At 51.7% G+C, this 21,450-nt stretch overlaps 7 protein-coding genes across 7 annotated transcripts; 3 read left to right on the plus strand and 4 right to left on the minus strand.

The window, feature by feature from the left end:
* Positions 1-19: 19 nt before the first annotated feature.
* On the plus strand, positions 20-4,852 carry COCSUDRAFT_30771 (DNase I-like protein; the record flags this gene model as incomplete). Its single annotated transcript, XM_005644617.1, has 7 exons — positions 20-682; positions 808-880; positions 1,042-1,056; positions 1,602-1,755; positions 2,185-2,370; positions 2,752-2,886; positions 4,661-4,852. The coding sequence occupies exons 1-7, from the start codon at positions 586-588 to the stop codon at positions 4,850-4,852; spliced, it is 852 nt and encodes a 283-aa protein (XP_005644674.1). The 5' UTR covers positions 20-585.
* Positions 4,853-6,411: 1,559 nt separating this feature from the next.
* COCSUDRAFT_57857 (hypothetical protein) lies at positions 6,412-7,208 on the minus strand (the record flags this gene model as incomplete). The annotated part of the gene is made up of 3 exons (XM_005644618.1): positions 6,412-6,565; positions 6,904-7,058; positions 7,158-7,208. The coding sequence occupies 3 exons, from the start codon at positions 7,206-7,208 to the stop codon at positions 6,412-6,414; spliced, it is 360 nt and encodes a 119-aa protein (XP_005644675.1).
* Positions 7,209-7,458: 250 nt separating this feature from the next.
* COCSUDRAFT_67498 (hypothetical protein) lies at positions 7,459-10,689 on the minus strand (the record flags this gene model as incomplete). Its single annotated transcript, XM_005644619.1, has 8 exons — positions 10,499-10,689; positions 10,150-10,340; positions 9,898-9,979; positions 9,406-9,650; positions 9,051-9,132; positions 8,721-8,830; positions 8,097-8,270; positions 7,459-7,761 (listed from the first exon to the last, which is right to left on the minus strand). The coding sequence occupies exons 1-8, from the start codon at positions 10,632-10,634 to the stop codon at positions 7,459-7,461; spliced, it is 1,323 nt and encodes a 440-aa protein (XP_005644676.1). The 5' UTR covers positions 10,635-10,689.
* Positions 10,690-11,317: 628 nt separating this feature from the next.
* On the plus strand, positions 11,318-11,750 carry COCSUDRAFT_57859 (hypothetical protein; the record flags this gene model as incomplete). Its single annotated transcript, XM_005644620.1, has 2 exons — positions 11,318-11,389; positions 11,532-11,750. The coding sequence occupies 2 exons, from the start codon at positions 11,318-11,320 to the stop codon at positions 11,748-11,750; spliced, it is 291 nt and encodes a 96-aa protein (XP_005644677.1).
* Positions 11,751-12,559: 809 nt separating this feature from the next.
* On the minus strand, positions 12,560-14,254 carry COCSUDRAFT_57860 (hypothetical protein; the record flags this gene model as incomplete). Its single annotated transcript, XM_005644621.1, has 5 exons — positions 12,560-12,681; positions 13,116-13,205; positions 13,508-13,609; positions 13,897-13,930; positions 14,231-14,254. 5 exons carry the CDS (start codon positions 14,252-14,254, stop codon positions 12,560-12,562), a joined length of 372 nt encoding a protein of 123 aa, XP_005644678.1.
* A 343-nt stretch (positions 14,255-14,597) lies between these two features.
* COCSUDRAFT_30774 (Triosephosphate isomerase) lies at positions 14,598-18,308 on the plus strand. The gene is made up of 9 exons (XM_005644622.1): positions 14,598-14,675; positions 14,765-14,781; positions 14,896-14,971; positions 15,123-15,246; positions 15,359-15,443; positions 15,821-16,039; positions 16,384-17,326; positions 17,599-17,752; positions 17,945-18,308. Exons 1-7 carry the CDS (start codon positions 14,651-14,653, stop codon positions 16,594-16,596), a joined length of 759 nt encoding a protein of 252 aa, XP_005644679.1. The 5' UTR covers positions 14,598-14,650; the 3' UTR covers positions 16,597-17,326; positions 17,599-17,752; positions 17,945-18,308.
* A 332-nt stretch (positions 18,309-18,640) lies between these two features.
* COCSUDRAFT_67501 (gamma-carbonic anhydrase) lies at positions 18,641-21,267 on the minus strand. Its single transcript, XM_005644623.1, has 7 exons — positions 21,035-21,267; positions 20,670-20,813; positions 20,372-20,497; positions 20,108-20,190; positions 19,910-19,978; positions 19,449-19,589; positions 18,641-18,877 (listed from the first exon to the last, which is right to left on the minus strand). The coding sequence occupies exons 1-7, from the start codon at positions 21,144-21,146 to the stop codon at positions 18,761-18,763; spliced, it is 792 nt and encodes a 263-aa protein (XP_005644680.1). The 5' UTR covers positions 21,147-21,267; the 3' UTR covers positions 18,641-18,760.
* Positions 21,268-21,450: the final 183 nt, after the last annotated feature.

Here is a 21,450-nt window from a genome sequence, read left to right on the forward strand (position 1 = left end):
GCATATTTTACGCTAGGATTGCTCGGAGAGGTTGCTGTGGGTAACCGCCGAAATCTGATGAGAAATCGTCTCCAGATTTGTGCGCATGCACGAGGAACATCACAGATGTGTTGAAACTTGCGCCTATCATGATCCCTCTTCTTGTTATCTTGATCTGGGAGGCTGCTAGAGTAATCAGGGAGCACAGGCAGCTGCAGAAGGAGCGACAAGAAGTTCTTGCTGCTGAAGCTCTGGCAGCAGTGAACAGAAGGCCTTACTTTCAGGTCGAGCAGCCTGACGGACAGCAATCTTTGTGTAGACCAGTAGAAGAGGACTACTTCGTGCAGCACGTCAAGAGCAGGAAGCCGCGCATCAAGAGAAGGATCAAGAGCTGTTTCTGCATGGGACCAGGACACAGTCAGTCGTACTCAGCAGATCGAGAGGAGTGGCGAGTAGCCGAGCCCCGATTGGTGCAGTAGTCGCACCTCATAGACAATTAGAGTCTTTGTTCCGCGCTGTAGAGCTTTTACACGATATTTAGCCACTCAGCAGGCAGACAGAGTGAAGGGACCTTTCCTCAAAATAGAAAGGCATGGCCAAGACAGCATGCGAATTGTGACGTGGAACATCAATGGCTTGAGGGCTTGCTTGAAGCGCCGCTTCGATGGCAAGCTCATCAACTTGCTGCAGTTCTTGGAAGCAGGTGAGATCATAAATTTGATTTACTTGTTCATGCTTTGCCGTGGAGCATGCATGTACTGCTATCTAGCTAATCAGATTCTTGGCAAAAGTATGGATCTGACCTCCTGACTCTCCACTCTGTTGCAGACATCATATGCTTCCAGGAGACAAAACTAGCACGCCAGGAAGCTACAGAGGACCTGGCCTTGGCTGATGGCTGGTGCGTCGTATATTGCTTAAAGCGCACTATAGACGACAGTACCTTACTGATGTGAATGTACAGCCAGAGGAGCACAAGGGCCAGCAGGCACCTACAGATGCAGAACATGTTCTCAGCATCACTGTGATGATGGCCGTGTAAATAGCGTGCGTGATCTGCAGGGATTCGTTCTTTGCGTACTGCCGGACCAGGGGCGGTTATTCTGGAGTGGCCACCTTCTGCCGCAGCGGCGTGGCTGCACCCATTGCTGCACTGGACGGGTTCTCAGGTTTGTTGCTGCACCTATGATGACTGTGTCTGCCTGCTTTATCAAGGTTCAGATATCCGCATGTTGGAGCTTTGGCTTGGTGCCCTGCAGATAGGCCATATCTCTTTGATGGCATATTTTGTTGCGCAGGCGTTCTCCCACAGGGCGCTGGAAAAGTGAAAGATGCGCCGCCTCTCACTGCCGCACAGGACGCGCTGAGTGCCCCATGCATCACACTCTTTGACAGGTGCAGGCCCAAGCACCCTTGCAAGGAGCATATTTGTTGCAATACATGCTTCTGTCTCTGTTGACATGGCTCACATGATGGAGTGATTCTAACCCTGGTGAATTAGGCATGTGCACCCATGGAGGTGCATACATGGCAAGACAAGGTTTTACACAGAGAACCTCCATAAGGATGTAGTAAAACATAACGCAATGCAGTAGATGTAATTTGCTTTTTTTTGTGTGCAGCTTCTCACAGGAGGAGCTTGAGAGGCTGGATTCTGAGGGGCGTGTGGTGATGACTGATCATGGAGCCTTTGTGCTTGTCAATGTGTACGGCCCGGCCATCTCAACCGAGGAAAGCGCTGAGGAGCGCTATGCATTCAAGCTGCGCTTCTACGAGGTGCAACCCCATCTTGCATGCATGCAAAGGCAGCTGAGGGCATGGATAAGAGGACAGATTGGTCTTGCATGCATGCGAAAGCAGCCGAGGGCCTGGGTGAGAATTTTCAGAAGGCCAGATCTGTCGTTGGAGAGCCCTAGCATGAGGCTAGCCCATGTCTGCCAAGGTAGTGTGACATTTTTGGCAAAGCACGCTCATCCTAGACTTGTGATGGAATGCGTAGGGCACCCTTTGTGCAAAACAATTGTCTTATGTTGCGCAGCGCTGCCGTAGAGCCGCTACATGACCTCCATCTGGATTGGCCTCGCAAAAAGCAGCCTCAATTTTTTGCTTGGAAGCATTATATTCATCACGGGGTGGAAGTCAGGCAAATGGGGTGGCAGGCGACTCTTCAAAGCCCATAGATAGCTGGAGTGGTTTGTGCTCCAGGGCCTGCTCCACCGGATCCAGACGCTGCGCGCGTCTGGGCGTTGTGTAATCTTACTCGGAGACCTGAACATCAGCCTGGCGCCCATCGACAGCTGCGACCCTGGTCCCATCGATGCCTTCACCTCGCGGACCGACCGGCGCCTGCTAACGCGCTTGCTCACAAGCAACGGGGGCCCCTTCCTTGATGTCTTCCGCAAGTTCCACCCAGACAGGTATCTCATGCCCACATTGAACCTCATGTTAAACCTGCAGCCAGTGAAGGGCTGGACTGCATTGCATGTTTTGAGCACTTCTGCATGAGTCGAGCAGAGTCTGGTTTAGCCACCCCCTGCAGGCCAGCTTCTTGCACACAATGTCTTTGGTCTTGGGTGTTTCAGGGTAGCAACCCTTCAGGAGTCCTTCTAATTGTCATGTCTTGCTCTGCAGTTGCACTGGTCTCCGCGGCAGGCGCAGAGGATGTTATTGTGGTAGCTGACCAGCTCGCCTTGTTTTCATACACTGGAGTGCACCATCAGTTGTCTGTTCAGTTGTAGAAAATATATGATCTAATATTGTGGCAGGCGCGAGGCGTACACATGTTGGAGCACGGCATCGGGGGCACGCATCAACAACTACGGGACGCGCATTGATCTGATCCTGGCGGCCGGCCCCGACGGCGCGGCGGCCGGCGCCGATTTCCACGACCTGTTCACGGCCGCAGACGTGCGGATGGACGCACAGGTGTGTGCCACAATACAGTCTCCATGCGCCAGGGGGTACAACTTTCGTCTTGGTAGTCTTCAGTACCCCCTGCAAGCGCTCTAGTAAGGTTTGAGGGTTGCGATGTTATGTTGAGGGGTTAGAGTATTGGGCTTTGATATTTTTCACCTGCCCCTGAAATGAATTGGCCCGAGCAGGCGTATATTGGCATCCTGTATGCCGTGTCATGTATTAGATGCAGGGTCAAAATATGCCAGGATCCAGATGTAGGAGAAGTGGTTTGAGGGACTGGGGTCAATAAGTGTCAAAAATTCCTCAAATTTTAAATTTGAGGAATACTTAATGACATACATGTACAGGGGTCCGATCATGCGCCTGCCTGGGCTGAGCTGGCGCCACACGCGCGCATCCTGGTGGAGGAGGTCCCCCCGCCGCTCTGCTCCCGCTACATTTTTACTGGTGCGTCGAGATCTCTAAAGTTAGATTGCTCTGCCAACAAGTGCTTGCCTTGCCAGTCGACAGAAGTGTTCGATACAATCCTTGTCTGGATGGAATGCATGCAAGGCTGCATCGATTTTCTGTCTATATCGTTCTGTCAGTGTCACTGCTTGTTTCAGTGGCATAGAGCTTTGGGGTTTCGTGTTCCAAAAGGTGTGCGTATTATTGTGCAGCGTTGATTCCCTGTCTATGCTGTTCTGTCAGTGTCACTGCTTATATTTGTGGCTTGAAGCTGTGTGGTCTGGTCTCCTGAAAGGTGTTAGTATCACTCTGCAGGGAAACAGGGCAACCTACGGTCTTGGCTCTCCGGGTCAGCGCCGGCCAGGCAGTGTTGCTTGACACAGCAGCCAGTGCAGAGCTCGCAGCACTCAGAGCCCTCCAGGGAAGCCAGGCAGCGGTTGCCCATTTTGGGCAAGCGGGCAGGTGGGCGGGCAGCCCAGAAACACAGCAAGGCGGCCAAACTGCAGGCCGGGCCCGTGCAGAGCAGCCTGCGAGCCTTCATGAAGCCTCAGACTGTGCAGAAGAGCGCGAGCGCAGCCAGTCATGCCTCAGAACAGAATCAGAACCCACAGGATTCCCGTGCACCTGAGGAAATGAGCGCGGCTGCAGCCCCTGTACCAAGGGAAGGGCAAATGGATGCAGGCATCGGAGACGGCGGCACGCAGGCAGGTGCCGGCAGCGCTGCGGCATGTGCCGCGCCAAAGCCAGGTAAATCTGAGGGGCAAGCAGCAAACGGGAGTGGTGCTCACCGGGCAGTCAGCGCTGCGCATGCCGGAGGGAACGCTGTCGGGCAGGTGCAAACTTGGAATGAGCCACAGGCAGAGGGAATGGCTGGCGGGGATGACTACCTGGCTGAGGCTGCTGCCAACTGGGACGGCGATTCAGGTGAACGCCTGCTGCCTCAGAGCACAGATTGTGCAGAATAATCTGTTGATATAGAGTATCTACTGTTGCATGCCTTGTCTTACTCTCTTACTGCCTTGAAATGAGCGATTCAGCTCAGCTGTTGAAGGGGTTCCTGCACCCTTGTTGGCATGTCCGTCGCACAGGTTTCAGTGGGTTTGTGTTCTGCAGAATCTACTTTCACACCTAGCCTAGGCAGGCTGTCACTGGCGTGCACTTGCTCTTCATTTCCTGGTGCACTCTTTGAGAGCGATCAAGGTAGCAAGGTGACCAAATCTCTAAAACATGGTTGCTGTGCGCTGCAGATGCACAGGGCAGTGCGAGCGTGGCTACGGACCAGAACACAGCGGCGAAGGCGGTCTGGAAGCAGATCCAGGACCGCATGAAGCCACCGCTGTGCAAGGGCCATGGAGAGCCCTGTGTCATCCGCCAGGTCAAGAAGGGCGGAGTCAACCAGGGTAAGCCCCCGCGATTATACCATTCCCCCTGCTGGAAAATATCCCTTTCTGCTATGCTGGCACATTGGCATTGCATGCGTGTCTGTTCGGCTGTGTTTAACTGGCGATGAGTTACAAAGACGACATCTCCCTTGCGAGCTCAAGTGAATTACCATTCCTATGCTTTGGGTTTTTTGCATTGACATGACACCGGTGACTGATGCATGGCAGCGTGGCATGCAATGGTGTTCTGCAAGGGACATGTGGCTGGGTAGACATAGCACACTGTAGTGTCATTCTTAATCTGCACCCCCGGCAGTGCGGGTAATATTTCAAAGCAAGTATAGGGGTCTTCCTGACAAGAAAAATACCCTAATCACGCTCCATTGGATTGGGCTTGTCGATATTTTTTCGAATCTGGTCTCAAAATTATCACAGGGTTCCTATTTTGGGAGAAAGGGTCTTGTTTATCCACCCTTTTTGGCCAAAAATAAATTGTTTAATGCGGGTTTTAGAATGAGTATTACAGTATTAACATATGCAGGCTTCTGATGTGATGCGTGTTGCCGTGCAGGGCGGGTGTTCTATGTATGTAGGAGGGCGGCGGGGAATCCCCCAGCAGGCCGCTGCGATCACTTTGCATGGGCAGGCAACCGTGAGATGCGCGGCACGGGCTCCCAGAAGAATGCTGCAGCCATGACCCTGAAGCAGGCCTGGAACTGACCCGAAGCTGGCCTGGAATTTAGCCGTTCCAAGAGCTTGATTGGGCAAAGCGCGGGATTCCTGCTGAAGAGATGGCAAGCATTCGATGGCGGCAGCAGCGGTACATACATGCAAGGTGAATGGGGAGAGGATTTAACGGCTCTCACTGGGCAATTTTGGTGGGGCAGTTCTTCATGGAGAGGCGGCAGCAAAATTAGAGATGCATCCATATGGGTGGTGCATTTCATAAATGTCGGCACACCAGACTCTTGTCCTTGTTTGTCACCTTATCTATCATAATGTACTCTAATGTATGAACATCTGTACCTGGAGCGCGTTTGGGCCCTTTTTGATTGTCTAATCCGGTCAATTTGTCAAGTGGGCATGCTGAAACAAATGATTCCTGCTTGCTACTGGTCTTGCAAGCTTGGCTTGAGCCAATTTCCCATGTAACCTAAGCCATGCACTAGAATTGCGTGACTGTTCTAACAGTCACATACTTATGACCACATATACGTACAAGGCTTTGACTGCATAGTGCTTGTATTGCTTGGCTGAGAGACATAATCAAGTTCACAGAAAGACCTTCTGCAAGCGTTAGTATGTATGGTGGACAGTATGACTGTGTAAGACCCAGTCCCTAAGTGTAGCATACAGGCAGTACCAGTGCAGTTTGTTCTGTCATAGCTCCTTGAAACCTCTATCTGGTGTTTTCATCTCTGGTGGTGCTCTCCTCAACTTGATGTCAAATTATCTCATTGCCTCCTTAAGGAGGATTCAAGCTTGAACCCCCCAGAATAGTGAGGCATGTTTGCGTTGGATCCTTGAAGCTCCCTTCAAGCCTCTGACAAAGGAGAGCATGTCATCTTCTTTGAGCTTGAAGCCTCCAGCAAATTACGGCATCTTGCCACTGGAATTCTCAAAGCTCCCTTCAAGCCTCCAACAAAAGGTATGATAGAGCCGGGCGCGCTGCTGCTGCTGCGCCAAGCTAGTTGACGCGTCTGCGCCGCTTGGGACCTGCCCGGGTCCCCTCGCTGTCTTTGTACAGAGCCTCCAGCTTGCGGGGTGTCGGCGCGCGGCCGCCGCGCCAGTCTCCCTCCTCCTGAGCCATCGGCGCATCTGCACGCCGGAACTCAGGATTACTACACCAATTCGCAAGAACTGCAGTGCAAGCGCAGAGGTGCCGGATCTATGTCGGATCAATAGAGCTCAAGCGAGCGTAAAAGGTGACGTGTCTATGCTGATTTTCATTGCGTTGCAACGCTGTCAGAAATATAGTGGCGCTTGGCAGCAGGCAGGTCACCAAGCAGTGCTCCAGGTACTATGACAGGTCAGATCCATTTATTGCCCTGGCTGGCGGGGGCCGGTATCAATGCTGAGCACCGTGCCTATGGTTGATAGGGACTTGCTTGGATCTGGCTAGTCCAACAAGGGGTAGGATTGTGGCAGCCATTAAGTGCAGCTTGTCTGCAGGACGCACCTTGCCTCTTGGCAGGACAAGCATGTAATAATGATGATAATGATGATGATGATAATAATAATAATAATAATAATAATAATAATAATAATAATAATAATAATAATAATAATAATAATAATAATAATAATAATAATAACAATGATGATGCAATTGGACTAATTTTAAAGCTGGCGCGCACCCTGCATGGAGCTGAGCAGGCCGCGGCGCTTGGAGGTGGTCAGCCAACCGATGCCGGCACTGATCGCAGTGCGGACGCGGCTCAGAACGCCATTCTCCTCAGTCCCCTGAGCAGCAAAGTATCCCATTAACAGTGGGAGATTGGCAGACACAAAGGCCGAGATGATCCAGAGGTTGCAATTGGACACCGTGCAGGACCAACAGAATCATCATCTATGATCTGAAGCACCAGCGGGCTTGTCATTGCATGGCAGCAGCATGCAGCCAGGATTCCTGACCCTGCAACCCTCTTAATGTGCCTAATGTAACCGCCGTCAACCCTGTTAAGACATTGTGCAGAGTCAAGACTGTACTGACTTTCCATGCTCGCTTGGACGCCTACGATTTGATCGGCTTGGATGGTTGTGCATGGTTGGGATTGCGTGCCTGTGTCATGGGCTCGTCGGCCTGTGTGTCAGCGATGACTGAGGGCTCCCCGTGCGCTGAGTCAGTGTCGTCATCATCGCTGATGTCAACGTCGTCGTCATCGTCCTCGTCATCGCTGCTGACGTCGCTGTCGCCGGTGGCGCATGTGCGGATGTACGCCTCATCAGGCAATGTTGCCAGCTCAGCCTCCACCTCAGCGGCCGGGGCGTCCTCCTCCAACGTTCCCTCCTCTGCAGCCGCCTTTCTCTGCGCAGCCTGCACCAGATTCAAGCTTCCCTTGCAATGATGTTCATCAGTATTTGACGACGCTCTAGCAAAAGCATTGCACTTCATGGCCAGCATTGGGGGTCCTGTCGCGGCCTGTGGCATTTGGCATTCGCTTGTGTTCACCAGTACTGCGGTGGTTTGTCATTCTGTATGAGATGGCCGTGATGAGGAACAGGCGGCATGCTTCAGACGTGTCCTGACTCATACCAGCAGCAAGAGGCACATCGGCCTGCCTTGCCTCCAAAGACAAACCCATTTGGTGCTGTACAGAAGCACTCAAGTCTGCCGGCCATAGGAGCGTGTACAGTGGCAAGGGTGCCCACCTTTCTGGGCCGACGGGTTGGCGCGGCGCTCTTGCGAGTGGCCGCGCGGCGCGCGACGCGCTGTTTGGCGGCCCACGCCTGCAGCGCTGTCATGCCGGTGGTGTCCACTTCTTCTTCCTGCCGCTCTTCTGCCTGCTGCTCTTCTGCATTCTCCTGCACAGCCTTCTTTGCACGCTGCGCAGCACAAGAACAATGCAGTCAGGCATCGGCGGAAGGGCTTCGTCCGCTGTGCCACACTTCGCACGATGCGCAGCTTATAAGGTCCCAAGCATTCAGGACCAGAAATAGGGTCTCGTTCACTGTAGCCCTCTTTGCATGCTGCGCGTTGAATCAATGGCGCTTCTGGTTGTCTTCACACTGTGACTAAAAACCTGCTTGTCAAATTTCTTGCAGAGATGGCTTTGCAATGTTCTCCCGTGCAAATTGTTCGTGTTGCGCCACTGCATGACTGATGCAGCTGCCACTCGCGCGGTGAGATCTTGCAGCTTGTGCTGAAAACAACAGAGGCCGCAGCGACGTGCTCAAGGTGCGTCCTTTCTTGATACATGCAGCGCTGCACCCGTCCCCACACCCTGACCATCATTCATGAACATGTGCATTAGGAAATGAGCAAGGGAAGTGCACCGCTGCGGCGCCGCGGGTCTTTTTGGCTTTCTTGGAGCTCTTGCGGCTGAGCTTGGCCTTCTTCTCGGCTGGCAGAGCCGCCAGCTCCTTCTCATAGCGCTCCTTGTCCTCTGCACAATCAAGAAACTCCCTGGTTCAAACATTCCTTGCTGTGATATCGTTATCAGCCTTTTCCCTGCTTGCGTCCCTTTCCACTTTGATTGCATGCAAATGGCGGTCTCCCAGCAATTCCCTTCACCTTATGGGGTGCAGGCTGACATGTGGGAAGCATAAAATGTTCTGCTTGTCATCTATCAGGGTTGCAAAGCACAGAGGCTGGCTGCCGCCCACCTTCGGCTATCTTGATGTATTGGGCTTTCTCCTCGGCCGTGAGGCTCTTGTAGACGGGCGCGGCCTCCTTCATGGCCAACCGCTGCACAGCATATTTAAGCATCTCAGTACCCATTGCCAATACAAAGGGCACATGTTGAGAAAATAACACCTTTCCTGCTCTACTTGCGGTCCTCTTCAGAAGGTGACCCACAATTGATTCTGGAACGATGCTCAGGGCTGAAGGGTGCATGCTGCAATTTTGCCAGTCAAGCACGGCGGGACTGATTCACACGTCTTAGACTATTCAGATGCACCTTAACATTGCTGTCTGTGCTCCCGTGGACCTTTTTTGAAGCCCTGTCAGTGCACCCACCATGAGCTCAACGCGCTTGATGCCTGCGGCAGCCTCCGGGTGCGTTTCCTGGAGCCGGGCGAGCGTGGCTTCAACAAACGCCATCCACGCCGTCAGCGGCGGCCGGGGCCGGCCGGCAGCGCCCCCGGCAGCTGCCGCGCGGCTGCCGTCGGGGGCCACGCTCTGGCGCTGCAGCCATGCGGCAAACCAGCCCGGGTTGCGCAGCTCGTAGTGGACCGCCTCCTCCTGGAAGCGCTTGGTGTCCTCTGCGGCATATTTATTTGGTATCAAATGAATTTAGATGGGCACAATTACTGCCATCACTTGATGAGCATGAGGGCATTGGATGACGATCAAATTGTTAGAGGACAACAATTCTTGGGGGTGGCTGTCAAAGACATGCTATTGAAGCGAGCAGGAGATTTCATCACGGGGTGGAAGTCAGGCAAAAGGGATGCAGGCGACTCTTCAAAGCACATAGATAGCTGGAGTGGTGCAAGGCTGCGTGCAAACCTTTGGCAATGTCCTCAAAGATCTTGCGCTCCTTGTCCGACAGCTCACCCCAGGACTTTCGGCCCTCCAAGGCTGCATCATGCTGCAAGCCAGACAAGAAGGTTCAGCTGTATGAAGATCGCCGATACAATGTCAGGTAGAGTATCACCTGGCAAGTTCCTGCACACCTCTGGCTTCACTGTTGCATGCAAGGCACATGGCAGACATAATTCTGCCTCTGATTGCACATGGCTGAGCTCTGTGGGTACTCACCTTGAGCACTGTCAGGTCATCTTCTGATACCTCGGCTGTCTCTGCAAAATCCTTACCAGCAGATGGCAGCGACACCAAGGACTGCAGATACAACGCATATGCATCCTGTGGAGAAAGTGGCGCTTTTGGTTGCTTTCCCATCCGCTTGGGCGCTGCACCTCCAGCATTCCAATCTGCCTTTCCTGCCCAGACTGTGCAGATGCAGAAGAACTTGTGAAGTACTGTTCTCTTGTTACCTACATTTTTCATCATCAATGAAGTATCCAAAAGTGCTGTAACTTAAGACATTTTGCAAGTTATGAATGGTTGTTATCAACTCCACAACTTCCGATTTGGAGTGGGGACCTACGCAAGAGCGGAGCATTGGGCAGCTGAGGGCTGTCATCGGTCTTGACAAGTTTGTTTTCATCGCCCAACTTGCCGATGGCCCTGGGGAAACTCTTGCCGAAGAAATTCCCAGTGGAGCAAGGTTTCCTGGCAGCCATAATTTCTGCCTTTACTGCAAACTGCCTCTGCAATGTATAGCCAGAAATGCTTTTGATAGTACTTCGCAGTGCCTTCTCGACTAGATCATGCCCTCCTTGTGCATTTTGGCTCCACAGCTGTTCAACACCAGATTCAAAAGCTGCGGGGCCGGGGGGACCGGAGCCATGCCGGACCCCCCACTTTCTGACTTCGTTGACTTGATCCGCCAAAATATACGAAATCAGGGTGTGAATGAGAAGCGCGTGTACGTCCAGCTTGTTCTTGAGGCTGACCAATCTTAGATCGGGGGCCATTTCTGGCTTGATCAGCCCAGCAGTCTAAAACCAGGAAGCAATCTTGTCCTATAGATCTTGGACCCAGCTCTGCAACCTCGCTATCCAGTGCGATCAGCCATCAGGATGGAGAACACAGAACATGTAAAGATCTTGTCCAGTCGAGGCCTTTGTTGCCTGACCTCTTGTACATTTCTTCATCCTCTCCTGGCATACAGTTCCTGGCAATAATCTTGTGGAAGTGTTGAACGATCTGTTGAATCAATGCTTCCCATTCAGGGGATGAATTCCTCATCAGATACACCGAAGCCTTATCTGAACGACCCTACAGTCAAGGTAAGCGACTCCATTCCCGCCAGATGGGGCAGAAGATTATGTTGCACATTCGCATAACAACTGTGCCAAGCTCGATGCGCACGATCATGCAGGCCCTGAAGAGCAGCAAGGAAAAGCTCGTGCAGCGCGTTGAGGGACTGAAAAAGGTACAATCACGCCTTCTGTCGTCAATTTCCATGTACTCGCCAAGACTATGCAGGCTTGTTTGATGGGCTCCTCAAACACCCCTGGACTATCGTGGTGGGCATCTTGCCGCCCAGATAAAGAAAATTGTGCACCTGCTCGCAGGACTTGGCAGACTGGAGGGTCAGGCTGAACAGCCAAGTGGAGCAGTGTCAAACAGAGATGGGGGGCCTTCGCACACAGCTGATGACTGAGATGGAGGCTCTACGGAGTGAGTTTTTGGACATGCGGACCAGCCTTCAGAAGCAGATGGATGCCAGCTGGACTGCTGTTGACAAGACAGATCAGCCGCTGCAAGAGAAGCACAAGCCAGTGGAGGCCTGAGAATTTACATTAATGACTGACAAGCATGCTTACGCCGATCATATCACCCCAAGGATGGTTAAGATTTTGTGTATAATTTATTAATGGACCAGTGCATCTTGCTGAGACAAGTCATTGACCAGTACTTGCAGGGCCAATATGTATCAGACAACAGCCTCCGCCACACTGATTGTGTGAGAAGATTGCTAGAGCCTTAACATTAGTGTAGATAAAGATAATAAGGACAAGAGCTCAATCTCCCGCTGTACGATAAATGAACAGACACCTGTTTTATTTGCCAAAGCCATGTCAACATCCATCCTATGGAATCAGCACATTTGTAATCGCATCACTCGCACATCACTGCACTGGTACACTGGATCGAGCTCGTCACTCGTGATATCTGTGACTGCAAAGCTGCCTTCACACGCTGCCAGAAACGCCCCTTCTGCCTGGCGATTTCTCCCATGTGCGATGAGAATCTCAGTGTCCCTTGTTGACACCGCCTTGAGCGTTGTCGTCAAGTACCTGATGGCCTCATTGATATACATCACATCTGCGATCACAAGCCCTCACCTTACTTCACTAATCTAGTCGCGAGCACACCCATTAAATTATGCTGTATAGAAAACACTTTGCAGATGACTTAGAAAAATCATCACTGGCAAACACCCAAAGTGGGGAAAGGGTTGCCATGTTAGACAGCCTAATGAGGAGTTCTCAACCCAGAGTCACGAATGCTTGTGTTTGCTGTGGTATCACATACCCCGTCTACTGGCCACCCCTTGAATACATAAGATTGTGCAAACAGTAAAGTACATATGATTGCATCAGGAGTGCAGGTCCGTAAAGTTTTCGGGCGGCTCACCACAGGCGATGATAAGATCAAAGGGTGGAGACAGGGACGCAGCATCGCTGCCCCACCAGTGCTGCACCACTCTGGCCGCCACTCCTGCTCACACAATCCAAGAGCATTCTAGGCATGCTCTGCAGTAAAGAGAAAGAGGAATGCAGCCATCGTGGCAGGCGAGCACCAGACATAAGGAGAATGGGCTGCCTCGCCGTGTAAACGCAAAGCAAGCGACATGCAAGACATCTCTGGCCCAGGATCTGCAGTGAAATAGGCATTCTTGGCACAGTCTGTGGGGTGCAGTGAGGAGCAGGTCAGGACTAAGAATATGCAACAAACAAGACACCTCTATACGAGGATCTGCAGTGAAATGAGCTGTCTGGAGGCACAATCTGTGTGGTGCAGTGAGGAGCAGGTCAGGACTAAGGATGCGCATTAAACAAGACACCTCTATATGAGGATCTGCAATGAAACGAGCTGTCTGGAGGCACAATCTGTACAGTGCGCCAGGAGCAGGTCAGGATTAAGGGGTGCACCGTTGATATTGAAGTTGTCGGACAGAAGCGGCAGGTTCCCCGGAAGATCCGTGGCCGTCACATGCGCGCCCAGCTTTCCCAGCACAATGCCTGCACATGAAAGACTCCGCCTCTCAAACGCTTCTAGCGTGAGTTGGATATATTATTGCGAATTAGCATTCCTTCTTCATTTCGCATGTCAAGATTGATGCCTGTGTAGAGTGTGTAAAGTTTTACTGAACGACTGCTGGTGGAGAAAGGGAGGGAAGGCTGGAGGGTGAGATTGAGAGGTTGCTGCAACGCACCTAGCCCTTAGGGCTAAACAAGCGAGAAATAATAATAAAACAATAACAATGATAAATTCCTCTTCATGGGTCGTATCTGCCTAAGAGATGTGGGGTGTTTGCACTCACCGGCCAGCCCACAGCCGGCGCTGAGATCAAGGCAGCGCAGCCCTTTATAGCGCGCAGCATGCCGCTCAAAGTACTTGGCCACCACAATGGAGCTGTCCCACACTGCATGGGACAATCTGGAACCGATCAGACATCATGCAAGGACCTGAGCACACGACTGAGCTGTCCCACACCGCATAAGGTGCGCCTGACTCAGTTTGTAACTGATCAGGCACTATGCAAGGAGTTGAGCACAAGAATGAGCTGCCCCAGACCGCATGAGATGCGCCTGACTCAACTTGGAACTGATCAGGCAATGTGCAAGGAATTGAGCGTAACACTGGGCTCAGCACCGAGTGAAGATCAGGACTGCAAGAAGCAGGTGGCTGTGTTGCAAGTGGAGGGGTTACCTGTGGATGCAAAACCCTCTGCTGTGAACTTGGCCTGCTTTATTGTGAGTACTACCTGTTCATCGGTGCCAGGGACTTGAAGGCAATGTATGTACGGGTTTTGAAACCTGGTTCTGCCACAGTATCCCGTATACCAATATCAGTCCTGGACCAGTTATCTCTGTGTCAGGCATGCCAAGGCTCTGATGACACATCATCAAAGAGCAACATTTGGAAGGAGGATGACCCACTTGTCTGGCCTGCACAGTTTAAAGAAGCCATCAGTGAATATGATTGCAATTGGACATAGTAAATAAAGCTGGACTTATCGGGACAAACACAAACGGAATCTGACCTGTGCTCCCTTTTCCATGCCCATGACTGGAGGAACCTGAGCGTGGTCCCCTTCTCATCTTCTTTTGAACTGTCATTGTCGTTTTTCAAGGTATCCAGGTTGTCAGAAGTTTCTTCAGGCTAGAAATACTTGCGGTGATCTGCTACAGACACACCTGTGGAATGGGTCATGATCTTCTGCTTGTCTCCTACGAAAGTTTTGCAACCTTAGGAAACAATTTGGGCAATAGATGTCTGGAAGGATGACTTGCCATCATGTTTTCCTGAAGTCAACAGCTCCTCAGGTCAACATTAGGGTTTCTCAAATATTGGGATAGGTCAGCGGGGACCTTGGTTCCAACGTACGCGCCATTCAGTTTATCTCTTTAGAAAACAGGGCTTATCTGTTACGTTCTGTTGTTTGCAGAACATATCAGGCGGCATGGGCGCGCGGAAGTTTTTCGTCGGTACGTAATGATCCCTGCGGTTCTTGGTGCAGCTTCCATGTCACGTATTCCTCCGGCATTTCCTTACCATTATTTGTGGTCTTGCGCAGGTGGCAATTGGAAATGTGTGAGTGTTCCTCCGACTAATGCCTGGCAAAGAAATTCATTGTGGTGGAACACCACCCAATCTTGATGTCGTTGTTCACCTTGGAGGTCATGACCGCGCTTGTGCCCATCGCAGAATGGAACGATCAAACTGGTGGAGTCCTTGGTGGAAACTTTGAACAAAGGGGAGATCCCGGATACTGATGTCGTTGGTAAGAGAGCATTTTTCAAGTCTCTGCCCTAAGGCACATCCGATTGAAACTTCCCAGTATTATCTCGTGCTTGACCTCAGACCCCATCACGGGGGAAAAGGTAGCCTTGCCATACTTACTGTCCGTCTGACTTTTGCTGACCTTCCTGCAGAGGTGGTAGTGGCACCAACAGCTGTCCACATCCCACTTGTGCAGTCCAGCCTGCGCAAGGACTTCGCCATAGCTGCCCAGAACGCATGGGTCAAGGGATCTGGCGCGTACACTGGAGAGCTCAGGTGAGCACTGGGCCTTACACCATCCATCCCCCACTACTCCGCTCCAGCAATTTGACCGTCTGATTCAACATCACTACTGGGGCAGAGCTTAGCTTTTTACATTTGGGTGCAGCGCGGAGATTCTGGCAGACCTTGGCCTGCCCTGGGTCATCCTGGGCCACTCAGAGCGCAGATCACTCATCGGCGAGTCCAGTGAGGTGCGCTTGAGCCCGCCCCTATACCCCAAAATGAACCGAAGTCCCCTGAGATCTATCTGACAAGCAATGATCATTCTAGCGCCTTGGGCTGGCACTATCTTCTGACACAGCTCAGATCTAAGCACCCGTTTGTTGGTAGCTGTGCTCTTAGATACATGTTGCCTGGCGGACGGTGCGCTTTATCAGACATTGTGTAACAGATCTGAGGGTTTACCCTCTACGACCCAATACAGTCAGCAGCTCTGTATAGACACCCATTGGGGGGCATGTCGGCGTTGAGGAAAAAGAGAAAATCGGCAGAGCAATCTTGATTGGACATAGCGCTTGTTACACATGGCAGGCTGTTGAGCACAGCATGTGCGTGCATGTGCGCGCAGCTGATTGCGGACAAGACCAAGTACTGCCTGGACAAGGGGCTGGGGGTCATCCTGTGCATTGGAGAGTCTCTCGAGGAACGCGAGGCCGGCAAGACCTTTGAGGTGGTTGCTGGCCAGCTGGCACCCGTGGCAGGCAAGATCAGCGACTGGAGCAAGGTGGTCATCGCCTATGAGCCCGTCTGGGCCATCGGTACCGGCAAAGTTGCCTCCCCAGAGCAGGTGAGCAAAGGGATGACTTTCACCAACTCTTCTTGTTATGCTAGTCACCTTTGTTGGCTGCAGCACCGCTGCCATCTCCTCTATGGGTGATGCATCACTGCAGCGCTAGCTCCACAGAGTTTGATAAGGAAATCTAGTATTGCGGTGTCATTGCTTGAGAATGCCCTTCAGCGTGCATGTTTCTTCTTCCTACGTTTCAGGGCGGCAATCTCCCCATCCAAACCATGTATGCTTGATGCGACGCTGTCAAGCGCATGCAGACATGTGACAGCACATGTCGGCTGCCGGCTTTGGCACAATCTTTTCACCACCGTTATCACCAACCACTCTCTTTGTGCGTGCAGGCCCAGGAGACGCATGCAGACATCCGGGGATGGCTGGCGGACAAGGTGTCCGCTGACGTGGCGGCCTCCACGCGCATCATCTACGGCGGCTCGGTGTCGGCCGGCAACTCCGACACGCTCGCGACGGCCGCTGACATCGACGGGTTCCTCGTCGGGGGTGCCTCCCTCAAGCCCGACTTCATCAAAATCATCAACTCCGCCACCAAGGCCTGATCAGGCTGTGCATGAAGAGGCTCCAGGCCTCTTGCAGGTGGCTAGGCAGCGACAAGGGCAGGCAGGGTTCAGCAGACCTCAGGTGGCGATACAGCGATGACAAGTGGTGCTGACGGGATGCGAGTGCGGCTCAGTACGTACAGCGTTCTGCACACTGTGGCAGACTGGTCTACTGGTCATCAATAAATGATGGGATTTGTCAGGAATTAAGAGTGTACCGACTGCTTGCGCTGCTTGTGCCTCTCAGTAACTTATTTGGGTGCTTGCTGGTTGCACATTAGTCTGGGTACCTACCGGTGAGGTCCAGATGAAGGTGCCACCCCTATTGCTTCAGAATTGATATGTTCTTTTTATTGCACACCACAGCCACGTTGGATGATCGCGTTATCTTGATTTATACTAGGGTACAAATTCAATTTGAATATTGCTGTACAGTAGATGGGGCCAGTCATCCGTAAGGTTACTCCCAGTGATAATTTATATCGATGAGTTACAAGGCACAGAATCTATTCAATTGGGATAATTTGCAAGGAACTCCATTCATGCGGAGGTAATGAGGAGGTCTTTTCTCTGTAATGTACACAATTGCAAGAATGGCAGGCGTCAATGTTCGTCCTATCATGCTCGTGCCCTAGACGGCTGTGAACAGATGTGTGATCTTCTTTGCTTGTGTTCAGGCCTTCTGCTGGCCTTGCACAGTGTCCACATATTCCTCCACGATGGTCTCAATCTGCACCCCAATAGACACACTCAGATCAGCTCGCAGACTGAAATGGAGACTGCAACAATTTAGAAATAGACAGACGCAGACATCAAGGCAGTCTACAGACACTAGGACGAGCGCTAGAGATAATGGAGGAGATGCCTCTCGTAAGGACCTTAATGCAGCTACAACACACTGATCCCCCGTTCCAGGAGCACTGAATGAAGAATGCAAGAAGTCGTGATCTTGCAAAGCTGCTGCATTGCTCAGTTCGCAGATGGGCAGAAGAAGGAGCCTGCCTTGTGTCCTGCAGGGACGTCCCATGGCTTCCATTCTGCCATTTTGGGTATGAGGCCCAGCTCGTCGTCACACTGCTTTATGAGTTGCTCCAGCTGCATCGTGAACTGCTCCTCCACCTCTTCATCTGAGGCTCCTGACTCAACAGCCCTCATCCTGCACAGGTCAATTCTTGCCTCTCAGCTGCCTCGGAATAGGAAGGTTCACAAATGCATGCTGTGACATGGCGGATTTGATTCAAATGCAATCCTTAAGGAACCTAGATCGATCGCAAACAGATCTCTTGAAAGTGGCCCAACTGCTGACAATTATGAAGTGTCTGGCATACTACAACAATCTAAGCCCTACCTGAAGTTGTATGTTGCTTCAATGGCTTTCCTGTATTCTGTTTCTTCAGGGATCTGCTCCGCAACCTCTCCCAGCACCTTGTTTATCTTGTCCTTCAGGACTTCTCGTGCATTAGGTACAACAGGAAGTCCCACAATTCCAGTGTCTAGCTTCAGGCCTCTTGCCTGCAAGATTGCTGCAGTAGGTCTAACATTCCACAACAGACGGCCGGCCAATCGCTGACCTGCGCTCCTTAACATTGCACCGATGCCAGCTTCCCCAAAAAGGCTGCGAAAGAATCTGACCTCTGACCCCAAGCGTCAGATCGGGGTGCAGACACCCAGACAGAGGACAATGCCACCGCCCTGTACGAAAATGGTCTCACGACTTGCAAAGAATGCAACTGCAAGGATTCTGAGAGGCAGCTCATGCAGCCAAAGTTGGCAACTGCAGAGGAGAAGCCACTCTGAAGGCCATGCATGGTGGCCTCTGTGGAAAAGTTCAGGAGGATCACTTTGGAGAAAGAGGTCTGCAAACATCAAGGCAGAGCGATCTTTTTCCGTCTTTGCAGCTGTGTACGATTTGCCGTGTAGGGCAATTTTGCTGCCCTGGAGAAGCATGCCTTTCAATATTCATCACGCCGCGTGGCGCAAGTCGCGTGCGCGGAGCAAGTCATGACTGTGGACAAGGCTGCCTCAGGAGCCTCCTGCAAGTTTTGAAGCAACTATCTTTACATCCGACCTAGGCAGGCCTCTTCTAGACAGTCACAACCCCAAGTTTGGCACTTTCTAACACAGAAGGCTTCTCTTTCAAACTCTCAAACCGAGCACAGGCGAATTATGTGTGGCTGGCTGTACTGATGATCTCTCTGCTGATGGGGTCTCGTTCCACGCCCATGTGCGAGTCATAGTCCAGAGACCTGCGCGCCCTGTCTTCCCTCCTCGCATTGTCCAACTGCACACCAGACAGCAGCCTGTCAGCCCAACCCACAGCACACAGGCAAGTCACAGCTCAAGGCTGCTCAAGGAACAGGCGAATTGAGGTTGCTGGTCATTACCTCGACACATGCATGAAAGCAGCACATATATGATTGCACTGACACAGACAGTGCGACAGCAGCGGCAGGCATACAAATGCCGGGAGATGCCACATGCAAAAGTCTCTTGCAGGAGCTGCTCCAAGCATGGCACCCGGCAGATTGCTGAAAATGAAGTTATTGGCCAGGGAAATTGACTGTATAATTCTGGGATGATGTCAGTGGCAGCCGTGATGCGAGGTGGACTACCAAATCTCCTCTGAGCCCTACCAAAGTTAGTGCTCCTGAGCTGGGAGGATCATTGTACTGTTGCCGCTTTATATTGTCTTGCAAGGCAGCCCTTCCTCATATCTCTGGCGCTCACACTGCCTTAGTGTCTGCATATACCTCTCTCTCATTTTGGGTCACCAGGATGCTGGACGAAGTGCAAATAATCTTTCTTGGTGACGAGGAAGCTGAATGAAGTGGAACAGGAGGGGTAGGGCGCACCAGGATTTCCTCCATGCCTTTGCCATTCTCGGCAGCGTGCACAGCGGCCAGTGCGGCGTAGTCATTGGCGGCCTGCGCTATGAAGCCAGCCTCCTCCTCCTCCAGCTTGCGCAGCATCTTGGCTGGGTTCCCCGCCCACACCTGGGACACGCACCAGCAGCCAGCTCCTGAACATGTACATGTACATTGCAGCGGCGGATGTGGTGTTGATCCTCTCAGAAAAGTCTGTGGGTCCTCATCTGACAAGGTCCTGCTCCAATCCAACCACCTGCAGATGCCTTCCTGGCATCCTCATCCTGGGCCATAGAATGGCCGCCATACTCATTCAGTAAAAACCAACAGGAGGCAATTCCGGTGGTGCCAGGCCTTTCCATTGAGAGTGAGAAGCATGAGAGGGGAGATAAGCAAACAGCAACAATTTATTTGAGGCCGAGGTGCCTGTGACATTTAGAAATACACACCTCGCCTGACGGCACTGTCTTCCCTGGCGTGACCACTGCGCCAGCTGCCACCACAGACCCTTTCTGCACCTGCAGCGCATGCGTAGTATATTGGCTTGCGTGAAGGATGCTTCATGCTTGGGATCATTACTGCTGGAAACATGATGCATCAATGCGGCTCATAGAAGCGTGGCAAATGCTGTTTGCCAAATAGCTCACCGTGACGCCATCCAGAATGGTGGCACCCATGCCCACCAACACATTGTCCTCCACAGTGGCTGCGTGGATTATAGCTCCATGCCCTGGGACACAAAGGAGAGATCAAGACCAGTTCTTTCCTTTTGCAATTGAATGCCAGGACCATGGTATCCAATAAACGAGTCATATTCAGCAAATTCTAGTGCAGTGCACTCCTGCTGCATCAGCATGGAAATACCATGTGTCATCTGCAAGATGGACGCAGCAATAGCAGCAGAGCCACACCTACTGTGACGTTGTTTCCAATGGTGGTGGGTGCCACTTTCCCCTGAGGATTGTGCCTGGCTACATGCACCGTCACTCCGTCCTGTATGTTGGTGTTGTTCCCCACAACAATGTGGTTGACGTCACCTGTGTGCATAGGACTACATCATGCAATTTGATCACAGTCCGCCTGCAATCTGCCAGCATGGCTTCAGTCAGGTGTGCTTTGCTCCAGACCCTTGCCAGGGGCAGACTACGACCCTCGGATCAGTTCGATAAAGATTTCGACAGCAAATTGAATAAACCGATGATGACGTACCTCTGAGCACAGCTCCATACCATACAGAGGAGTTGTTGCCCAACTTCACGTCTCCAATAACAGACGCGTTTGGAGCAACAAAGGCGCCTGTTCCCAGAGTAGGCCGTTTTCCCAGGTACCCTTGCAACGTCTGGTGCGTTGGCACTGTTGCAGCAAAACACTGGGTTAGTGATCTTGTAAAGTCCAGAAGCAATATTGAGCACGGCGTGAGCCAAACTTAATCATGCAGGCATCCTCTCAGCAGGTTACAACCTTCTAGAACGTTTTTCCCGATGTACAATCCATTCTCAGAAGTTCATGGATACTTACATCCTTTGTAATTTGCACCCACAAGAGCAGGAAGAGTGTTAATGTCTGGGTCTCACCTCCCTCCTTATAACCGTACTGTCCCTGTATCTTCAGCCCAATGGAATCTAGCGTCTGTCCTGTCTGCCGAGCAACACTGCCAAAGAGTTTAAAGATCTTCTGAGCAGACATCCTCCCTAGGTCATAAGCCTGCTCCTGCTCCTCAAATTCTTAATCTCATACTTTCCTCACGAACTTCGATACCTTTCCTGTCGGTGCAAGAATACAAGTCCCCAGATTGATCGGATGCTCTATGACTTTGTGTTCCACAGCTACGATTCTCCTGCAAGGTGTTCTTCGACACACCAGCCAAGTTTGGCAACTTGTTGGCCCTTGAGCCCATCAAGGCATTAATAATAATAATAATAATAATAATAATAATAATAATAATAATAATCATCATCATCATCATCATCATCATCATTATCATAATAGT

Source organism: Coccomyxa subellipsoidea (genome assembly GCF_000258705.1).
Source record: "Coccomyxa subellipsoidea C-169, whole genome shotgun sequence".
Taxonomy (NCBI): domain Eukaryota; kingdom Viridiplantae; phylum Chlorophyta; class Trebouxiophyceae; family Coccomyxaceae; genus Coccomyxa; species Coccomyxa subellipsoidea.

Bases quoted from the DNA above. Each gene is read 5' to 3' on its own strand.
- COCSUDRAFT_30774 (XM_005644622.1), top strand. From the start codon at position 14,651: ATGGGCGCGCGGAAGTTTTTCGTCG. The intron at 14,972-15,122 runs GTAAGAGAGCAT...ACCTTCCTGCAG, and splicing joins CCCGGATACTGATGTCGTTG to AGGTGGTAGTGGCACCAACA. The intron at 16,040-16,383 runs GTGAGCAAAGGG...TTGTGCGTGCAG, and splicing joins AAGTTGCCTCCCCAGAGCAG to GCCCAGGAGACGCATGCAGA.
- COCSUDRAFT_67501 (XM_005644623.1), bottom strand. From the start codon at position 21,146: ATGTCTGCTCAGAAGATCTTTAAACTCTTTGGCAGTGTTGCTCGGCAG. The intron at 20,814-21,034 runs GTGAGACCCAGA...TTGCTGCAACAG, and splicing joins GTACGGTTATAAGGAGGGAG to TGCCAACGCACCAGACGTTG. The intron at 19,590-19,909 runs GTGTGTATTTCT...TGCGTGTCCCAG, and splicing joins AGACAGTGCCGTCAGGCGAG to GTGTGGGCGGGGAACCCAGC.